General features: G+C 42.5%; 1 protein-coding gene and 2 long non-coding RNA genes across 7 annotated transcripts; 2 read left to right on the top strand and 1 right to left on the bottom strand.

The window, feature by feature from the left end:
• Positions 1 to 2,960: 2,960 nt before the first annotated feature.
• Positions 2,961 to 11,539, bottom strand: LOC115111498 (uncharacterized). 5 transcript variants are annotated; one of them, XR_003860806.2, is made up of 4 exons: positions 11,249 to 11,539; positions 5,130 to 5,871; positions 4,839 to 4,960; positions 2,961 to 4,217 (listed from the first exon to the last, which is right to left on the bottom strand). It is a non-coding gene; the product is annotated as an uncharacterized LOC115111498 (long non-coding RNA). The 5 variants fall into 5 exon arrangements; XR_003860809.2 differs by lacking the exon at positions 11,249 to 11,539 and having other exon boundaries at positions 2,961 to 3,943; positions 4,111 to 4,217; positions 5,130 to 6,747; XR_003860807.2 differs by lacking the exon at positions 11,249 to 11,539 and having other exon boundaries at positions 5,130 to 5,299; positions 5,770 to 6,747.
• On the top strand, positions 7,290 to 8,998 carry LOC135565291 (uncharacterized). The gene is made up of 3 exons (XR_010461484.1): positions 7,290 to 7,379; positions 8,061 to 8,138; positions 8,220 to 8,998. It is a non-coding gene; the product is annotated as an uncharacterized LOC135565291 (long non-coding RNA).
• Positions 11,540 to 11,552: 13 nt separating the features above from the next.
• Positions 11,553 to 20,178, top strand: LOC115111497 (E3 ubiquitin-protein ligase RNF10-like). The gene is made up of 17 exons (XM_029637613.2): positions 11,553 to 12,087; positions 14,711 to 14,895; positions 15,186 to 15,391; positions 15,481 to 15,571; positions 15,654 to 15,838; positions 15,964 to 16,100; positions 16,366 to 16,520; positions 16,654 to 16,782; positions 16,881 to 17,106; positions 17,224 to 17,357; positions 17,466 to 17,583; positions 17,685 to 17,786; positions 17,886 to 18,023; positions 18,174 to 18,265; positions 18,447 to 18,504; positions 18,697 to 18,840; positions 18,930 to 20,178. The coding sequence occupies exons 1-17, from the start codon at positions 11,922 to 11,924 to the stop codon at positions 18,998 to 19,000; spliced, it is 2,337 nt and encodes a 778-aa protein (XP_029493473.1). The 5' UTR covers positions 11,553 to 11,921; the 3' UTR covers positions 19,001 to 20,178.
• Positions 20,179 to 20,418: the final 240 nt, after the last annotated feature.

Below are 20,418 nucleotides of genomic sequence, written 5' to 3'. Positions count from 1 at the left end.
TCATCTGTGTTTTTCGTAGCTGTTTACATACCACCACAGTCAGAGGCTGGTACTATAAGACAGCATTAAATGAGCTGTATTCTGCCATAAGCAAACAAGAAAACGCTCACCCAGAGGCGGCGCTCCTAGTAGCCTGGGGACTATAATGCAGGGAAACTTAAATCCATTTTACCAAATTTCCACCAGTATGTTAAATGTGCAACCATAGGAAAAAACAACTCTGGACCACCTTTACTCCACACACAGAGACGCATACAAAGCTCTCCCTCACCCTCCATTTGGCAAATCTGACCATAATTCTATCCTCCCGATTCCTGCTGACAAGAAAACATTTAAGCAGGAAGCACCAGTGACTAGATCAAAAAAAAGTGTTCAGAAGCAGCTGATGCTAAACTACAGGACTGTTTTGCTAGCACAGACTGGAATATGTTCCGGGATTCCTTCGATGGCATTGAGGAGTACACCACATCAGTCACTGGCTTCATCAATAAGTGCATTGATGACGTTGTCCCCACAGTGACCGTACGTACATACCCCAACCAGAAGCTATGTATTACAGGCAACATCCACACTGTGCTAAAGGTTAGAGCTGCCGATTTCAAACAGCGGGACTCTAACCCGGAAGTTTATAAGAAATCCCGCAATGCCCTCCGACGAACCATCAAACAGGCAAAGCGTCAATGCAGGATTAAGATCAAATCGTACTATACCGGCTCTGACACTCGTCGTATGTGGCAGGGCTTGCAAACCACTACAGATTACAAAGGGGAGCACAGCCGCAAGCTGCCCGGTGACACAAGCCTACAAGACGAGATAAATTACTTCTATGTTCACTTCGAGGCAAATAACACTGAAACCTGCATGAGAGCACCAGCTGTTCCGGAATACTGTGTGATCATGCTCTCCACAGCCAATGTGAGTAAGACATTTAAACAGGTCAACATTCACAAGGCCGCAGGGCCAGATGGATTACCAGGACGTGTACTGCGAGCATGCGCTGACCAACTGGAAAGTGTCTTCACTGACATTTTCGACCGCTGAGTCTGTAATACCAACATGTTTTAAGCAGACCACCGTGTGCACTAGAACACTAAGGTAACCTGCCTAAATGACTACCGACCCGTAGCACTCACGTCTGTAGCCATGAAGTGCTTTGAAAGGCGGGTCATGGCTCACATCAACACCATTATCCCAGAAACCCTAGATCCACTCCAATTTGCATACCGCCCCAACAGATCCATGATTATGCTCTATTGTACTCCACACTGCTCTTTCCCACCTGGACAAAAGGAAAACCTATGTGAGAATGCTATTCATTGACTACAGCTCAGCGTTCAACACCATAGTGCCCTCAATGCTCATCAATAAGCTAAGGACCCTGGGACTAAACACCTCCCTCTGCAACTGGATCCTGGACTTCCTGACGGGCCGCCCCCATGTGGTAAGGATAGGTAACAACTTATCTGCCACGCTGATCCTCAACATAGGGGCCCCTCAGGGGTGCGTGCTCAGTCCCCTCTTGTACTCCCTGTTCACTCATGACTGCATGGCCAGGCACGACTCCAACACCGTCATTCATGTTTGCCGATGACACAACAGTGGTAGGCCATGCTCACTGACCACGAAAAGACAGCCTATAGGGAGGAGGTCAGAGACCTGGCCGTGTGGTGCCAGGACAACAACCTCTCCATCAACGTGATCAAGACAAAGGAGATGAGGAAAGAAGACCGAGCACACCCCCATTCTCATCGACGGGGATGCAGTGGAGCAGGTTGAGCGCTTAAAGTTCCTTGGTGTACATATCACCAACAAACTAACATGGTCCAAGCACACCAAGACAGTCGTGAAGAGGGCACGACAAAACCTATTCCTCCTCAGGAGACTGAAAAGATTTGACATGGGTCCTCAGATCCTCAAAAGGTTCTACAGCTGCCCCATCCTGACTGATTGCATCACTGCCTGGTATGGCAACTGCTCGGGCCCTGGACCGCAAGGCACTACAGAGGGTAGAGCATACGGCCCAGTACATCACTGGGGCCAAGCTTCCTGCCATCAAGGACCTCTATACCAGGCAGTGTCAGAGGAAGGCCCTAAAAATTGTCAAAGACTCCAGCCACCCTAGTCATAGACTGTTCTCTCTGCTACCGCACGGCAAGCGGTACCGGAGCGCCAAGTCTAGGTCCAAGAGGCTTCTAAACAGCTTCTACCCCCAAGCCATAAGACTCCTGAACAACTAATCAAATGGCTACCCAGACTATTTGCATTGCCTCCCCTCTCCCTCTTTTACACCGCTGCTACTCTCTGTTGTTATCATCTATGCATAGTCACTTCAATAACTCAACCTACATGTTCATATTACCTCAACTAACCGGTGCCCCCGCACATTGACTCTGTACCGGTACCCCCCTGTATATAGTCTCGCTATTGTTATTTTACTGTTGCTCTTTAATTACTTGTTACTTTTATTTCTTATCCATATTTTTTTTTAAACTGCACTGCTGGTTAGGGGCTTGAAAAGTAAGCATTTCACTGTAAGGTTGTGTTCGGCGCATGTGACTAATAAAATTTGATATGGCAAAGAAAAGGTGTAATCTGCTTGACACATTGTTACTTATCTTACAGATCAGTCAGCTAATTTCCCCTCCATTCATATGCAAATATGTTTGATTCATTTACTGGCTTGTCTGGCTGACATTTTTATTTTAAGCTGCACAGAAATAATATTTTAGTAGACCTCTATTATGCTCCATTCTTTCTTTCTCGCATAGCTCATTAATACACCCTTGTGGTGGAATATGTCTATTGTAGGTTCCAAGATAGAACAATGAATCATGTTGAACTATGTTGGAGGAATTTTAAATTCCTATATGTTTTATAGCCAAAACCAAATTCGCACTCTTTCTAATTCATTAATGATTTGTAAGTTCATTAATTATGCATGAAGTAGATCGAGACCAGTCTTAAAAGCCAAGGTAACAGCGTTTAATTCAAGAGAGTACTGCCACATACACATATTTCCACAGGTTATAAACTGAAAATGACATCAGCGTTTTCTAAACGTTCTATCTATTTCACCAGTAGAAGGGCTCTCTAGCTCTCGAGCCTTCGCGTTATCAGCACGAAGTCAAGGTCAGTCAGTATAGATCAGCATTCTAGACAGTCTGGAGATCGGCCGTTCCTGCCACCTGGAGATTGTACTGAATGAACTAAGGAACAGACCTTCATTGTTACTAAACTCCTGACTACATTATATACAATTGGGAATGGGAGCAAGAGAGAAAATTCATATGTACAGTACATTATAGCATTTGGACTAGTCAGTTCTGATTGGAATGTATACATATTTAGTCATTTCAACCATAATTTCCTCTAACAACTAACAAATACCATCAAGGGATACCTTACAAATTACAGTAATCAACACCTTGTGAAACAGCTGTGAAAACCAGCCTGGCAATATTTAAGATTTAAATATAAACTTTGACCTTTTTTAGGGTATAGTTGTGTCATTCATTTATTTTCACAGATTTGTTGTTGTTGTACACTCACATGGCAAACATATACTGAATTCTGGTGAGTTGAATAGAGAGGAGGTGGGTGCTGTGGGGGTGGGAGGTTCTGACTGTCACTTGTTCTCAACAGGCAGCCAGTCACGGAAAGGGGACTTGAAGAGGGATACTGCAAAGTCTAGGCACTGCTGCCCACTTTGTTCCGAGTGTTTGCAGTGCTAGTGTTTTAATTATTCTGTGTATCTCACATTATGTGCCCAGTATGATAGAGCAAGAACTTTATTAGCAGATAATAACAACAAGACAATAACAGTAGCTGTAGATGATGTCATGAAAATTTGGAGGGTGGTTGGTAATGGATGAACTCGGGTGGATCCCAAGTTCGTCTGGGATCCACCCAGACGAACACCACGTCTGGGTGTTGGGCAGAACCCCTAGGTCCCGGATAACAGGAGTAGAGTTAAAGGGAACAGGGTAGGTGATCGCGACATAAACAAGAAAACACACAGGTTACACTTTACCTGAGAAGATTTGATGGATTAGTGCAGTGTCATAAATAGGAGATATGAACTTTTCAACAGTTTTTGAAGGTATAGCCTACCTGAAGCTGGTCCCCCTCCAACTCAGAGCACAGAGAATCAGACTGACCCGAACCCGCTGGTTCTGGTGGATGGGATACCTCCTGGGTGGCTCGGACAGTCAATGGTCCTAAAGTCATTTGGAGAGGTAAATTGAAGAGGTACATTTTTATAAACTCAGCATAACTACCTTCAAATCATGAAAAGGTTCTATAGCTGTACCATTGAGAGCATATTGACTGGCTGCATCACTGCTTGGTATGGTAATAGCACCGAACTCGATCACATGGCGCTACAGAGTGTTGTGAGGACAGCCCAGTACATCATTGGGGCCGAGCTCCCTGCCTTCCAGGACCTCTATATCAGGCGGTGTGAAAAGAAGGCCCAGAAAATCGCCAAAGACTTCAACCACCCAAGCCATAAACCTTTCTCTGCTGTTGCACGGCAAGAGGTACCAGTACATAAAGTCTGACACCAACAAGCTCTTGAACAGCTTCTATCCCCAAGCAATATTGAGGGGCGGCAGCGTAGCCTAGTGGTTAGAGTGTTGGACTAGTAACCGGAAGGTTGCAAGTTCAAACCCCCGAGCTGACAAGGTACAAATCTGTCGTTCTGCCCCTGACAGGCAGTTAACCCACTGTTCCTAGGCAGTCATTGAAAATAAGAATTTGTTCTTAACTGACTTGCCTAGTTAAATAAAGGATAAATAAAATAAATATGACTGATAAATAACAAAACGGGCCGAATTTACCTTAAGAACAAATTCCTCTTCCCATGGCGGTCTGGTTGGTTGGTTCATCCAAACCTGGAGGATGATGATGGCCATCATCACCTTGTAGGTGGCATAGACAGATTCTATAATATTGAACTCTGCTGTGGTCAAATAAAGCAACCATTACAAAAAAACTTAGTGACATTTACCGATCATGAGCCATTGTGAAACAACTTTCAACTCCGGCGCCACCCTCAAACTTCTGGCAGGCTAGACGGACCTTTAAGCATGTGACAAATAGATATAATATAATTGATCAAAGTTTCTCACTTGCCCAGCTGTCCACATCATTGGCAGAAGAAGCATAGGTTGATTTTTGGCAAACATGCGTTTCACTCCGAAATGGCCAGCATGCATCTCGGGTCAGAACGGCCTCCCTTTACTTCATGAAAATCACCCTCCTGTGTGGCTGGCCATTCACTGTAGGTACATGTTATTGCCTAACAAATTGGAAGAGAAGAGTTGTTGAAATACTCAAGTCCAAGTAAATTTGCACTGCTGTCTTTCTCTCTGTCTCCATCTCTCTCTGTCAGTCTTCCACTTACTTCCCACCTCTCTCTCACTCTCATCCTTTCTTTCTCTCCCCCCTCCCTGTGTCTAGCAAAGACACCTAGTTAAGGGCAGTTGGAATTACGATAATTGCTTACACCTATCCATTTGATTGATCAGGGTTTACTTATAGCAAGATACCTCAATATGACAGACATACTGTATAACTACATGTATAGTTAGTAACATGTATATGACCAACTAGCTAGATGGAAATTGTTGTTGAAAAATGGTAGTACATAGCTAAATCCTTCAAGTAATCTAACAGAAGTTGACTGCTTAAGCATTGAGGACAGCATTTTGTTGACAACATGGTAGTTTACACTATGTCTACTGTGTGTGAATGATGGAAGAATCTTACCCCAGCTGTAGGTCCATTTGAGCGTGTGTGGTCACTTAGCCCTGCACATCAACCAGTACTGGGACCATTGGAAACTTGCTCAACAAAGAGCTGCTTGAATGTCTTTAAGTACAACATGGAGGAAGTTAACAATCTAAGGCTTAGATTGAATTCAAAGTTGAGACAAACTACAACACATATGAAAGACTGTACCACACAGACTAGTACAATAGCCTACACATAGAAAGGAACCTAAAGGCACATACAGTACTACCCAACAGACATGGCGGGTGTGGACCAGTGTTGTCTTGGCTACAGTCTTCTGGTTCACAGCTGCTTTTAAATTCATACCAATTCATTTAAAACTCGCCATAGTAGGTTAGACTAAATAAGATTACATAACCTTGCCTACGAGCTATACTGATGATCTGCTGTCCAGAGGGTAACAATAAACATATCAATATTTTCCCATAGTAGAGTAAGCACATGGTTGACTCGAGAGGATGCTAATCAGTCCATCTCTGAAACCGCTCAAAAAGACAGACTAAAATCATACAGCTAGCTAGGGTAGCTACAAGTCAAGCAGTACTAGAAATAGGCTACCCACAAACATGATCAAGAACACCTAGCTCTAGCTTATCTAGCTAGTTACCTAGCAAGCTAGACTGGTGGTTTATAAAAGTCAAAGAAAGCTCAACTCGTTTTTATGAATTTCTCATGCATTTAAATGGCTAGACAAATAGACAGCTAATGTAACCTCGATTTGGCAGTCTCATCCAGATCATCATAACCCTGGTGAGTAACGTGAAGCTTCAGACATGAATTTGTTGTTCTGCATGACAGCCACATTGTCAATTCTATTTATTTATTTTTGTAATTTGGGGGGGGGGGTGTTATATATTGATAAAAGTCACCTTTTAACGTGATTAACATGGAACCATTTCTGTGTTTGACCGCTAGGTTTTATGGGTATTATGACTCATACTGTGGGACTCAATTAATGTGGCACTTTAGGAGAACTAACGCAGCAGGTTAGGAGAACTAATGTGTCAGGTTAGGAGAATTAATGTGTCAGGTTAGGAGAATGAGGTTACATTTAGGAAACTCTAGTTAAGCCATGGAATGAGAGAGGCCTCTAGTGGCCAAAAGGCTGTTTTTGCATGGGCAGCACCATTGAGGGCTTCCAGCATGCTTCAGACATTGGTAGTAGTCAACTGGGTGGGGATTCCTATAGGTTGTAGCCTCAATGGCGCTGCCCATGCAGTCACAGACGTTATAATAACGTTATTATTGTTTATTTCGCTTTTGTATATTATCTACCTCACTTGCTACTGGCAAATGTAACACATGTTTCCCATGCCAATAAAGCCACTTGAATTGATGAAGATGAGTCCTCTATATATCTCTATGGGTTAGGCTTAGCTAAAATGCTACACCGGTTTATCTAGTTGTCCACGCAATCAGCCACGCAAAACGGTGTCAACAAATCTGCCCAATTAGCTGATTCGCTTTCCACATTCCAACGTCTGTTGATCCACCCACTTCTTTCGCAACGCCCACTTTCAGACACTCCACGTAAAAATGGTTACCCATGACTCAACATTTTAAAGACAGCATGAAGTGTTCGAGCAGTAAGCCTAACAAAGCCGACTTACATGTACATTTACATTTAAGTCATTTAGCAGACGCTCTTATCCAGAGCGACTTACAAATTGGTGCTTTCACCTTATGACATCCAGTGGAACAGCCACTTTACTTCTTCATATACCTCCATATCAAACACTCACAAACTGATAGCATAACATGGGTACTATTAAAGCTGCAGTATGCAACTTTTTGGGCGACCTGACCAAATTCACATAAATGTGAATTATAGATCTGTCATTCTCATTAAAAGCAAGTCTAAGAAGAAGTAGATCTGTTCTATGTGCACTTTTTCTATGCTTCCCATTCCTAAGTTTATTTTTGCCAGCTATATCAAGTAGGACATAGGCCGCCATTGAAAATAAGACTGTTCTTAACTGACTTGCCTAGTTAAATAAAAATAAAATAAAAAAGGTGAATACAGGACTAATAAAGGCCCAGTACTACTTTGATGAAAATAAATAATTCTAATTTAAGCTGTTTTTAAATTGACGTTGCTATATACAGTACCTACTGTATTTACCTCAGCCTGCTTAGTCAGCTAGCTAGCTAGACTGTTTTTTTTTGCTAATGTTAGCTAGCTAACTGTTATTGTAGCTTTCTGTTTGCATGTAGTTTACACTTCAATGGCATCACTCAAGGAGATTGTCTTTTATCTTTCCAACCAGGCAAAGTACAACAAAGGCACTACTGACCTCGACAAGAGGCACAACATTTGTGGAGGGCAGAGAAATTCACAATTCAGGGTAATGTTAAGTTGTTATGTCTATTGTTCAATTTGTGGAACTGCTGTGATCACTCATTATCTTTAATGTTGTGATTCACAGACACACGATGACCACGATTTGAATGCTGCAACTGAGACGGAATGACGTCATTGGGACACACTCTGAGACCTCCAGTATGACTCGACTTGGGCCGGATATTTGTGACAGATCTAAAATGGGTGCCGAAGCACACCAACATCCCATTTTATGTTTATTCTATGGCCAACCATCTCTCTAGCTCCCCATTATGCCATTTCTGCCCCAGGGTCAATGGTCCCTCAACTTCAGACACTTTGAAACTCTCCATCTTATCTCTAGAAACCCACCCTTCCTTCACCCATTAAGGTTGACTTAAATTCAGAAGTGTATATATTATGTATGAAAGGCACATGTATGCATTGTTTACTATTTTGATTTATTTAAAACAATGTAATTGTTGGTTCAGGTGTTTGACGTGATTGATGGGGGACTAGGTGCCTTCTTGTCAAATAAAACATGCTTATTCATTCATGATTACGGATACATTCTGCAATGAGTTAATCTGGCTTTGAATATTCAACAGAAAACGTCAAGTTAGTTCTAAATTGCTTTTATAGAGCAGTGCATTCGGACACTATGAATTTAAATATATTTCACCTTGTTCATATAGTTGTCAGAAATGATAAGCGATTAAATTAAAGACCTCCACTGGCTGAAGGAGAAGAGGATCTGGTAAAGTAAGTATGTTGCTAATATCATCTAGGTAGGTACAGTTGAAGTCAGAAGTTTACATACACATTAGCAAAATATATTTAAATTAAGTTTTTCACAATTCCTGACATTTAATCCAAGTAAAAATGTTGTTTTATTTCTTTCATCACATTCCCAGTGGGTCAGAAGTTTACATAAATTGGGTGCATTTTGGCCCATTCCTCCTTGCTCACACACGCTTTTTCAGTTCTGCCCACAAATTTTCTATAGGATGAGGTCAGGGCTTTGTGATGGCCACTCCAAAACCTTGACTTTGTTGTCATTAAGCCATTTTGCCATAACTTTGGAAGTATGCTTGAGGTCATTGTCCATTTGGATGACCCATTTGTGACCAAGCTTTAACTGATGTCTTGAGATGTTTCTTCAATATATCCACATATTTACTTTCCTCATGATGCCATCTATTTTGTGAAGTGCACCAGTCCCTCCTGCAGCAAAGCACCCCCACAACATGATGCTGCCACCCCCATGTTTCACGGTTGGGATGGTGTTCTTCGGCTTGCAAGCCTCCCCCTTTTCCTCCAAACATAATAAAGGTCATTATGGCCAAACAGTTCTATTTTTGTTTCATCATACCAGAGGACATTTCTCCAAAAAGTACTATATTTGTCCCCATGTGCAGTTGCAAACCATAGTCTGGCTTTTTTTAATGGTGGTTTTGAAGCAGTCTCTTCTTCCTTGCTGAGCGGCCTTTCAGGTTATGTTGATACAAAACTAATTTTATTGTGGATATGGATACTTTTGTACCCGTTTCCTCCAGCAGCTTCACAAGGTCCTTTGCTGTTGTTCTGGGATTGATTTGCACCTTTCGCACCAAAGTACGTTTTTCTCTAGGAGACAGAACGCATCTCCTTCCTGAGCGGTATGACGGCTGCATGGTACCTTCAGGCATTTGGAAATTGCTCCCAAGAATGAACCAGACTTGTGGAGGTCTACATTTTGTTTTCTGAGGTCTTGGCTGATTTCTTTTGATTTTCCCATGATGTCAAGCAAAGAGGCACTGAGTTTGAAGGTAGGCCTTGAAATACATCCACAGGTACACCTCCAATTGACTCAAATGATGTAAATTAGCCTGTCAGAAGTTTCTAAAGCCATGGCATCATTTTCTGGAATTTTCTAAGCTGTTTAAAGACACAGTTAACTTAGTGTATGTAAACTTCTGACCCACTGGAATTGTGATACAGTGAATTGTAAGTGAAATAATATGTCTGTAAACAATTGTATGAAAAATTGTGTCATGCACAAAGTAGATGTCCTAACCGACTTGCCAAAACTATAGTTTGTTCACAAGAAATGTGTGGAGTGGTTGAAAAACGAGTTTTAATTACTCCAACCTAAGTGTATGTAAACCTCCGACTTCAACTGTATATACCACATACTTAATGAGTATATACTACATACTATAAGTTCAATTTAGTATACTGTAAACAAACAAGTATCCTTTCAGTTGAGCATACTAGCTCTTCGCCTGTCTACCGGAAGTTGATGCTGTTGCTATGCAACCTTTTGCTAACTAGTTAGCATAACATTATTACTAGTTAGACATTTTACGACTTCAGGTGTGTTTTTTAATTCAATCTGGGGTGCCAGAGTGCGGTAGTAAATTCAGAGCATTGCCAGCTTGTCCAGCGCACACTAAGCACAGGCCGAGGAGTATGGTTGATTTGAGCATTCTGTCCCTATGTAACCGATGTGAAATAGATAGCTAGTTAGCAGGTTGCCCGCTAATAACATTTCAATCGGGGACGTCACTCGCTCTTGAGATCTTAAGCACCCAAACTAACGTTGGCTAGCTACTTTCATACAAACATGGGACAACTCTGACCAGTTTACTCACCATAGCAGAGCTGGTTAGACAGTGTTTATGTTACCAAGAATGTTGGTGACTAACTGTGCAGCTGGCAACAATTTAATTACGCTTTTTGGCCGTCATATTCGACGGGTGTTGAGCACGAGTAAACGCATTACTCTGTGCTTGTACTCAGACGAGTGCGCTCTGAAATAACACGACTATACCATTTAGCTAAGGTAAAAATGAAGGGGATAATCAAGTCAATAAACGTTGGGTAATTCATTAGTTAGCCTATAGTTAACATACTGTCAAGTTTGATGTATAAGCAGCTAGCTAACATTCCGGTACATACTGCTGTAATGATATGCTATGTGGGTTGTAAGGGCAGCGTAGCTAACAAATTATCAGCCAACATAACGTGCTAGGTAACTTATTTTGAAACATTTGTAGTTAAAGCAATGAATTTGTGTCCGTCCGCTGCATGTTTTCTACCATTTTCTTCAGATCTGAAAACACACATTTCCTGAAGAATTGCACTACGTATTACCTTACGGAAATAGTGTCCTCTGCGTGTATACTTCATATTTTGGCGTATTTAGTACGATATCCGGGAACTTTTGGCATACTAACTATATCCATACTATGACCAATAAGCACACTATATACTAAATTCACGTCACAAATAGTACGGTTAGTATGAGTATTCGAACACAGTTTCAGTCTTTCACGTTAGTTTTCCTACCTGCTATGTTAATAATTAACATTTAGCTATCGATGAGTTAAAAAATGTTGGGTTGTTACTACATTTCCCATAATCCCTCCCCGTACAAAAGAACAACCACGCCGATCTCATCTGGGTCTTTATGGTTCCTGTTGCCATTATTAGGAGATCGTCCATGCGATCATATTTTTGGTGGAAAACTGCACAAGTGTCCGTTTGGACAGACCTTGGAGAACGGTCGACGCCTTGTTGGGGCCAAGTGTTTCCCAGAACGCTAAAAAGCAGAACTTTACGGGGTCTTGGCCCCGCTGTGTGAGCCTTCGTTTTCTCTTTCTACACCGCCTCCATTACTGAGACGCCCAAATTGTGTCTCTATTTTTCTATTGTTTGTTTTGTTGTCAATATGTCGCCGTGATGGAGTTTCTGTGTTTGACAGAAATTAACCAGGGCCTGACCCGCAGTCGCAACAACCCGGTCTCCTCTCCCTTTGCCCCATTTAATGCTAGAGCGCACGGACGCTCTCTCCCTGGAGCTCGGCCTAAATACCTCTCACCGAAAAGATACAACTATGGAGAAGAATCCAAACAGCAATGCCAACAGCAACAAGGTTCCGCCCCGTTCAAGTTCTACAGGCCCAACAGCCGGGGAATCTAAACCGAAAACAGGTGAACATTAATTAATAATTCGAACCAAATCCTAGTTAATCTTTCCTGACTGGTTTAACTACCCAGCCAACGTTCTCTTAGCTTGCTAACTTTAAAGCTGGCCTAGCTGTAGTGCATGGTTTGTTTACTTGATATGGGAGATGACGTGCCTTGACAGAACGGGTGCGTTCGCTCTGGCTATCCGATTTCAGACCATTCTCGTCGGAGTCTGCAAAAGTTCAGAATAACTGAGGTATTTACGAACGCTCAACACCCGTTGAAGGTGTCAGTATTTTTTATTTAACTTTTATTTAACTAGGCAAGTCAGTTAAGAAGAAATTCTTATTTACAATGACTGCCAACAAAAGAAACCCAAACCAGGACGACGCTTGGCAAATTGTTGCCTGCCCTATGGGATTCTCGATCACGACCGGTTGTGATACAGCCCGGGATTTAACCGGGCTCTATAGTGATGCCTCTAGCACTGTGATGCAGTGCCTTAGACCATTGTGCCACTTGGGAGCCCGAGTCGGCAAAGAAGTCTGCAAAAAGCTATTTCAATTGTAGCCACCCTTTGCCTTTGACAGCTTTGCACGTGCTTGGCATTCTCTCAACCAGCTTTGAGGTAGTCACCTGGAATGCATTTCAATTAACAGGTGTGCCATGTTCAAAGTTAATTTGTGGAATTTCTTTCCTTAATGCGTTTGAGCCAATCTGTTGTGTTGACATGGTAGGGTTGGTATACAGAAGATGGCCCTATTTGGTATAAGACCAAGTCCGTATTATAGCAAGAGCAGCTCAAATAAGCAAAGAGAAACCACAGTCCATTATTTAAGTCATCCTGAAAATTTCAAGAACTTTGAAAGTTTCTTCAAGTGCAGTTGCAAAAACCATCAAGCGCTACGATGAAACTGGCTCTCATGAGGACCACCACAGGAAAGGAAAGGATAAGTTCATTGGAGTTACCAGCCTCAGTAATCGGCAATTAACTGCACCTCAGATTGCAGCCCAAATAAATGCTTCTCAGAGTTCAAGTAACAGACACATCTCAACATCATACATTAAGGTTCAATAAAATCTCCCTTTGCCATTCATTTGGGATCGAGGCATATGTTTTTAACAGGAGCTACACAACATGTCCAACAACTCCTGACAACTTTGATTTTAGAGTGATCTATCACTTTAAATGTAAGCAATTATGAGTTGACTTGCTCTGGCTTGTGCTTAAGTCCATGCAGCCCACCCAGTGCTAGTCATGTGGGTTCTCAATATCAGCTTGCACAGTTTGCTCAATTTTAGATACATTGCCTTCAGAAAGTTTTCACCCCTTGCCTTTTCCCACATTTTGGGTTACAACATGAATGTTAAATGGGTTAAATTTAGATTTTGTTTGGTCACTGGCCTACACACAATACCCCATAATGTCAGTGGAATTATGGTTAGTAGCTTTACAAAAAAATGTAAAGCTACTAACCAATAATGCAAAATAATTATTGGCAAAGCAATTAACTTTTGTCCTGAATACAAAGTGTTATGTTTGGGGCAAATGCAACACATTTACTAAGTATCACTCTCCATATGTTCAACCGTAGTTGTGGCTGGATCATGTTATGGGTATGCTTGTAATCATTAAGGACTGGGGAGGATAAAAAAGAAACAGAATGGAGCTAAGCACGGGCTAAATCTTAGAGGAAAAACTTGTTCAGTCTGTTTTACACCAGACACTGGGAGACAAATTCACCTTTTGGCAGGACAATAACCTTAAAAACGAGGCCACATCTACACTGGAGTTGCTTACCAAGAAGACAGTGAAAGTTCCTGAGTGGCAGAGTTACAGTTTTGACTTAAATCTGCATAAATCTTTGGCAAGACTTAAATGTTTGTCTTGCAATGAACAACAACCAATTTGATAAAGCTTGAAGAATATTGAAAAGAATAAAGGGCAAACAATGTACAATCCAGGTGTGCAAAGCTCTTAGACTTATCCAAAAAGACTCACAACTGTAATCGCTGCCTAAGGTGATTCTAACATGTATTGACTCAGGGGTGTGAATACTTAAGCAAATTAAATATTTATGTATTTCATTTAATACATTTACATACATTTCTTAGAATGTTTACAATTTGTTGTTATGGGGTATTGTGTGTAGATGGGTGAGAACATCTATTTAATACATTTTGAATTCAGGCTGTAACATAACAAAATGTGTTTTAAGTCAAGGGGTATGAATACTTTCTGAAGGCACTGTAGGTATTTCATACAAGAGTAATAATATCAGCAAGATCTTCATAATCTTCACCCCTTCCTTAGATTGATTTGTTTTGTACTTTACATCAGAGTGCCTCAGGGAAATTGTGCGGAAGGCAGATAAAGCAATGCAAATAATGCAGTCTGGTGGGAAATTCACTTTTAGGGTCCACCGGCATGAATACGGTTCAGCAGATCAAATCAGCAGGATCGGGGGCATTGTATTTAGGAGGCCATGGATCACTAAAATAATGATTATGGTTACAAATATTATGGGGACACCTACACATTTGGCACCCAAGCACTAGTTATCAGTATTAGAGATCAACCAATTATTTTTCGATACTGATTATTGGAGGACCAAAAAAAGCAATTTTCCCCTTTCATTCTCCCCAGATGGTAAGAATAATGGAAGCTCTAAGCGCTACAGCCGCAAGCGAGAGCCCTCCCTTCCCAAGAGTGACAGTTTCCCTGGTCCTCGTCGCACCAATTCACAGAAAAGCAAGAATTTTGACAAGAGGCCCACCCAGAGAGGTGAAGCCCGGCAGTATGGCATTACAGGTGGAGGAAGACGTGAAGAGGTGAGCGTTCACAAGACTTGACAGTTATTTATCATTTTTTGGATATGGAATAACATCAGAAGTCTATTAAAAAGAGCGCTTAGTTAGGTCCTATATTTGTATCTTTCCACATTTAATTAATATCAGTATAATTGCACTTATTGACAAATTAATGGTAGAATTATGAGTCACTGAACGGTAGAAACAAGGCAGCATCAACCCACATACAGTAGAACATCTAACTGGAATTGTATTATTCCTACCTGTCAATCAGAAAAGTTGGGCTCTAATTTTCTTCTCCCTTCTCCCAGGTAGCAGAGTGCCGCCGGGCCGAGTTCAGCCCGGCTCAGTTTGCTGGACCCAAAAAGATCAGTTTGAACCACTTGCTCAACTTCACGTTTGAGCCTCGTGGGGGCCATGGTGGTCTAGGAGGAGAGAAACACTCCTGCTGGGGCCGCCACAACAAGTGGGGCCACAAGCATAAGCCCTTCAACAAGGAGCTTTTCCTCCAGGCCAAGTGAGCTCCTGATCAATTCAGTCTACTTTGTACAGTATGAATTGTTAGGTTGCTATTTATTAACTAATTGGTGTTTTTTTGTGCCTTAGCTGCCAGTTCGTGGTGACTGATGACCAGGACTACAAGGCTCACTTCACTGACCCAGACACTCTTGTGAACTGGGACTGTGTGCAGCAAGTGGTAAGTTCCGTACACCAGACCTCTTTGGCTTGAAATCGCCACATCTAATTAGACTTTTAATGTAAATATTATTTCCCTCCAGCGCATCTACAGTCATGAGGTTCCCTCCTGCCCCATCTGCCTCTACCCCCCTGTAGCGGCCCATATCACCCGCTGTGGCCACATCTTCTGCTGGCCATGCATGCTGCACTACCTGTCTCTCAGTGACAAGAGCTGGTCCAAGTGCCCCATCTGTTATGAGTCTGTACACTCTGATGACCTCAAAAGGTTAGAGAGAGAGAGCGATGATAAACAGCCTTATTAGAAAATTCTGTATTGCTACCTTAGGGAAATAAAATATTGTAGTTGAAAATGGTTAGTAAAATGCTCTATCCCCTCGTATCTCATTGCAGTGTGGTTGCGATGGAGACCAGGCAGTATGCAGTTGGTGACCTCATCACCATGCGCCTAATGCGAAGGGAGAAGGGGGCTCTGGTGGCCATGCCCACCTCCCAGTGGGTGAAGGTGGAGGAGCCTATTTGCTTTGGAGGTGAGAGATTTTAATTTTAGCAGATGGTCTGAATATCCAGTGACTTATAGTTAGTGCATCCATCTTAAGGTAGTTAGGTGAGACAACCACATCAGTCATAGTGAGTCCATTTTTCCACATGAAGGTAGCCATCAGCAAAGTCTGTGCTAGTAAGAAAAGACAGGTGTTAGTGCAAAGAAGGCAAGGTTGGATGATGACCAAATGTTTACCATATAACTGTGTCTGTGGTATGCTATATGTGAGTTGTTGTACCCCTGTGTTGTAGATGTGCACCTGAGCCCGTACTCCAAGCTGCTGCTTGCCTCTCAAGAGCAGTTACTGGGCCTGGTGGCTGAGGAGAAGTTTGTTTTGCAGGCTCAGCTCACCCTGGAGGAGGATGCCATAGCCTGCTTCATCCAGAGCGCCCTGTGCAGTCTCCAGGTAACACTGACAAACGAATAGCTTGTCATTTAAAACACAGGTAGTGTCTGCTGCATTGTTACCCAAACTTGGTTCAAGTCATATAGGCCTAGGTAGCATGAACTAACCCCATCTTTCCTCTGCTGTGGTCCAGGAGCGAGAGGAGGCTCTGCTGAAGCACCAGAAGGCATGTACTAAGGACAACTTAGAACTGTCAAATCTCACTCTGGCAGACCTCCCCTCCCCTGAGGAGGAAGTAGTGACAATCTTCAGCAGTACCAAGGTAAGTGTTGCTATTTAAAACTCCTTTATGTAACATTACTCTCCAAATTCACCTGTGTTATTGGGTCTGAGAGATTATCTGTGTTTTACTGTTTACAGCCGGTGCTGCAATACTCCTCTGCATTTGATGATGAGGTAGCAGAGGTTCCAGAGGATGCGCCTGGTGAGGAACCAGAGCTCCTGGAAAGAGTGCTGGAGGAGTCCACTGAGGCCTCTGGGGATGCAGCTCCAGAGCCCCAGCCTGCTGAGGAGAAGCCTCCCAGCCAGGCTGAAACAATGCGCCCCCAAACCTCAGAGCATGGCCCCTCCTATTACTTCTACCAAGGTAGGATACCCTTTAGCAAAATGTCTTCATCAGTCTCTCCACTCAATGCCTACCTTGTCATCTATATTGTCATCAAAAGTCCAGTCTCTGTACTTACTCCTTTCGTTCTCCCTTCAGCGGAGGACTGCCAGCAGATGTTTTTGCACCCAGTGAACGTGCGCTGTCTGCTGCGTGAGTACGGCAGCCTGGAGGCCAGCCCTCACACCATCACTGCCACTGTGGTGGAGATTGAGGGGCAGACTATCACAGAGGTAAGTGATTAGATCTGTAACATACTACTTAAGTATGTTTATTCATGAAATGCACCAAGACTTTTTTTCTTCTGGCTCATTTCACTGTTTTCATTCTCTTGGCTAAAGGAGATTCGCCGTCGACACCGCTACCTGGCTCACCTGCCGCTCACCTGTGAGTTTAGCATCTGTGAGCTGGCCCTGCACCCCCCCACCCTGTCCAAAGAGACCCTGGACAGCTTTGCAGGTTAGATATCCTAACACACACAGTCTATTCATGGGTTGTTACAGTACTACTCCTCATATCCATATCAAGTCTTCTTTCTCCGTTACTCCTATGTGACTCAGATGACTTGGAGAAAAGAAAGCGTCTTAGACAAAAGAAAGCAAGGGATGAGAAGCGTAGGGAGAGGCGTATTGAGATGGAGGAGAACAAGAAGCAGGGGAACTGTGAGTACGCTTTACTTTAGGTTGTTTCTCAATGTAAAATGTGTAACTAAAAACCTGTGGTCAGATGGGGTATCTTAAATTTACGGTCTTCTCTCTCAGATCCAGAGGTGCATATTGGGCTGGAGAATTTTCAGCAGTTCCCGGCATTTGGATCACCACTTCACAATGGCAGTCCACCTGTGTACCCTGAATTTCTGTTAGCCCCTCCCTCATTCCTCAGCAGCAGCCCTGTCTCTGGTGAGACCAGCTCTTTCAACTGTCCCGCCTTAGCGACTCGAGATTTTGTGACATGGAATTCATATTTTGGACAAAATATAGCGCATTACAAACAGTGCCTTGGATGTGTGAGCCTTGTGAACTGAAAACACCATTTCCCTGTTGTTGCAGATGGGCTGATGTTCCCCAGTCTGAGTGGACACAGCCCTGTGCCCAGCGTGGGCAGTGTGGAGGATGACTCTAACTGCATGTCGTTCGCTCAGGTCTGTTGGCCTAACTCATTAATTTACTCGCTCCTAAATGTATTATTTTCATTACGGACTGATTACCTTGGATGTCAGGATGTATCACAGCCTTTGGATATTGACAATGAATACCAGTAATAGACCATTTGTATAACTTTCTGACGTTCTCGCTCATCATCCCTTATTCTCCCCTGAAAAGATGCTGAGAGATGGGAAAGCCAGGGTAGATGCTGGGCCATGGACCACCTCAAAGAAAGGTGACAACTACACATCTAAAGCCTTCCATTTCTCCTGTGTCTGTTAGTGCTTGCTCAAATCAGTTGGCCAGACAAGTATTGTCAGCTGAAACCTATATTGGACAGCGAAGTGTCAATAATGGGCAGTGTTGGACCATGTTTGACTCCTCTTTTTCTGTGCTGCTCCCTCATACATGCTGCTGGCTCCTCCAGTGGCAGATAGTGATGGAGAGAGTGATGGAGAGAGTAACCGGGTCCCAGTTCCCAGCTTCCAGAACTCTTTCAGCCAGGCCTTCGAGGAGGCACTCCTGCAGCACCAAGGTCCAACTGCTCCAACCCAGCCGTTGGTCATCCCTGGTCAGTCTTTCACTGTGTCTTTGCTTGTGAGTGATTACTTATTTATGGCATTAGACTGCATACTCATCTCATTCATCACTCTCTTTCAGAGGAAAAGAGAGGGAAAAAGAAGAAGAAACAGAAGCTTCTATTCAGCACCTCCATGGTTCACACAAAGTAGACTACACTGAAGTTGAGACTTCTCCCTTTACCCTCACACTTTTTATTTGATCCATCTCCTGCTATCACTCTTGTCATTTTTCCATGAAGCTCTATTTTAGAATTATAAGCAATGGATATTTTTTTTTTTAGTATGTAGCCAAAGGAAGTAATACCTCCACCACAGTCCCACTCACTATTTCTTCACTGGAACACCATGAAATTGTTTTATTATGCATTCTACAATAGTGCGAGCGTGCAAAGATTTGTTCCACAACAAAGATTTTGACAGACATACTTTGGGGTTAGACGGATCAGTTTATCATAGTAGGATCTACTTAAGGTTGATTAAAATGGAATAAGTTTAAGGGATTCATTTTATATTTGGGGTAGCAGTCAGCCAATGAACCCTTCAGATTTTCAATCCTGAGTCCGAACACTGTCAGCCATGAATTTGGTCTTCAAACAAATGTCTACTTAACTAACTAGTAAACACTTTTAGAGGTGCAGACTGAGCGTAAACTAAAAAAATAGGTGCACACTGTTTCCAAACATTTGAATGGGTATAGTAACCAGCATTGCTGAAACATTGGTTGGGAGTATAATTATTGTGCCACTTTATTTTTATACTAAACTAACAAAATCCCTTCCAATGAAAGTTGTTATATTTGAGCTTCATGCTGAGATGGCCTGAACATAGCAGAACCTCTATGCATGAGTCTGATTCTCTTAACAGTCTGGAGGGAATGCAAGGAATACAGTGTCGTTTGTATTAAAGAGGCTTGAAAACCTGTTGTGTGTGTGTGTGGGTGGCTGAGAAACGCACTGTAGACCTTGTTTGATTTATTAGACCATGCATATACATTTTCTTCTTTGTTCAGTTTTTCCCTTTTACCACAGGCATTTTGCTGTCCTTTTCCTCATTTTACTTTGAAGAACTAGTGTGCGGTCCAATTTGTAACATTGTCTTTTTACCCCCTGGTTTCAATTCAGTATTGCAAATATAGTTTTTGTGTGAAGCTAGAGATTTGCATACTTTTGATTGCTTTCTAGGTGGGATTTAAAGACACTATGTAAGTTTTGTTTGAAGGTTATTTTATTTACCTTTTCGTTATTTGGGGGCAAACATGAGTAAACATGAAATAGGCTTACATTAACTGGCCTGACATTGGAATGAATAAAGGGTTATGCTCAAGCAAACTAATTGTCTGGATATCTTTGGTATTGCAGCAACAATGAGATGGTATTGGTGCGCCATTGTACTAGGTAACTAGGAAGAATGGGTTAATTTTTGAAAAATGTATCGGGAGTTGAAAGAATGTCCCTAATCAGAACCTACCCATATATCGAAGGAGATGCATTTACATCTCACCTGTCGCAGACCATGTCAGTGTAGTAATGAAAACTGTCCACATGGTGGGACACCATACTGTACCTACC

The sequence above is a fragment of the Oncorhynchus nerka genome, linkage group LG27 (genome assembly GCF_034236695.1).
Source record: "Oncorhynchus nerka isolate Pitt River linkage group LG27, Oner_Uvic_2.0, whole genome shotgun sequence".
Classification (NCBI taxonomy): domain Eukaryota; kingdom Metazoa; phylum Chordata; class Actinopteri; order Salmoniformes; family Salmonidae; genus Oncorhynchus; species Oncorhynchus nerka.
The sequence above is the reverse complement of the archived record's forward strand: the minus strand, read 5'-3'. Positions and strand labels throughout refer to the sequence as shown.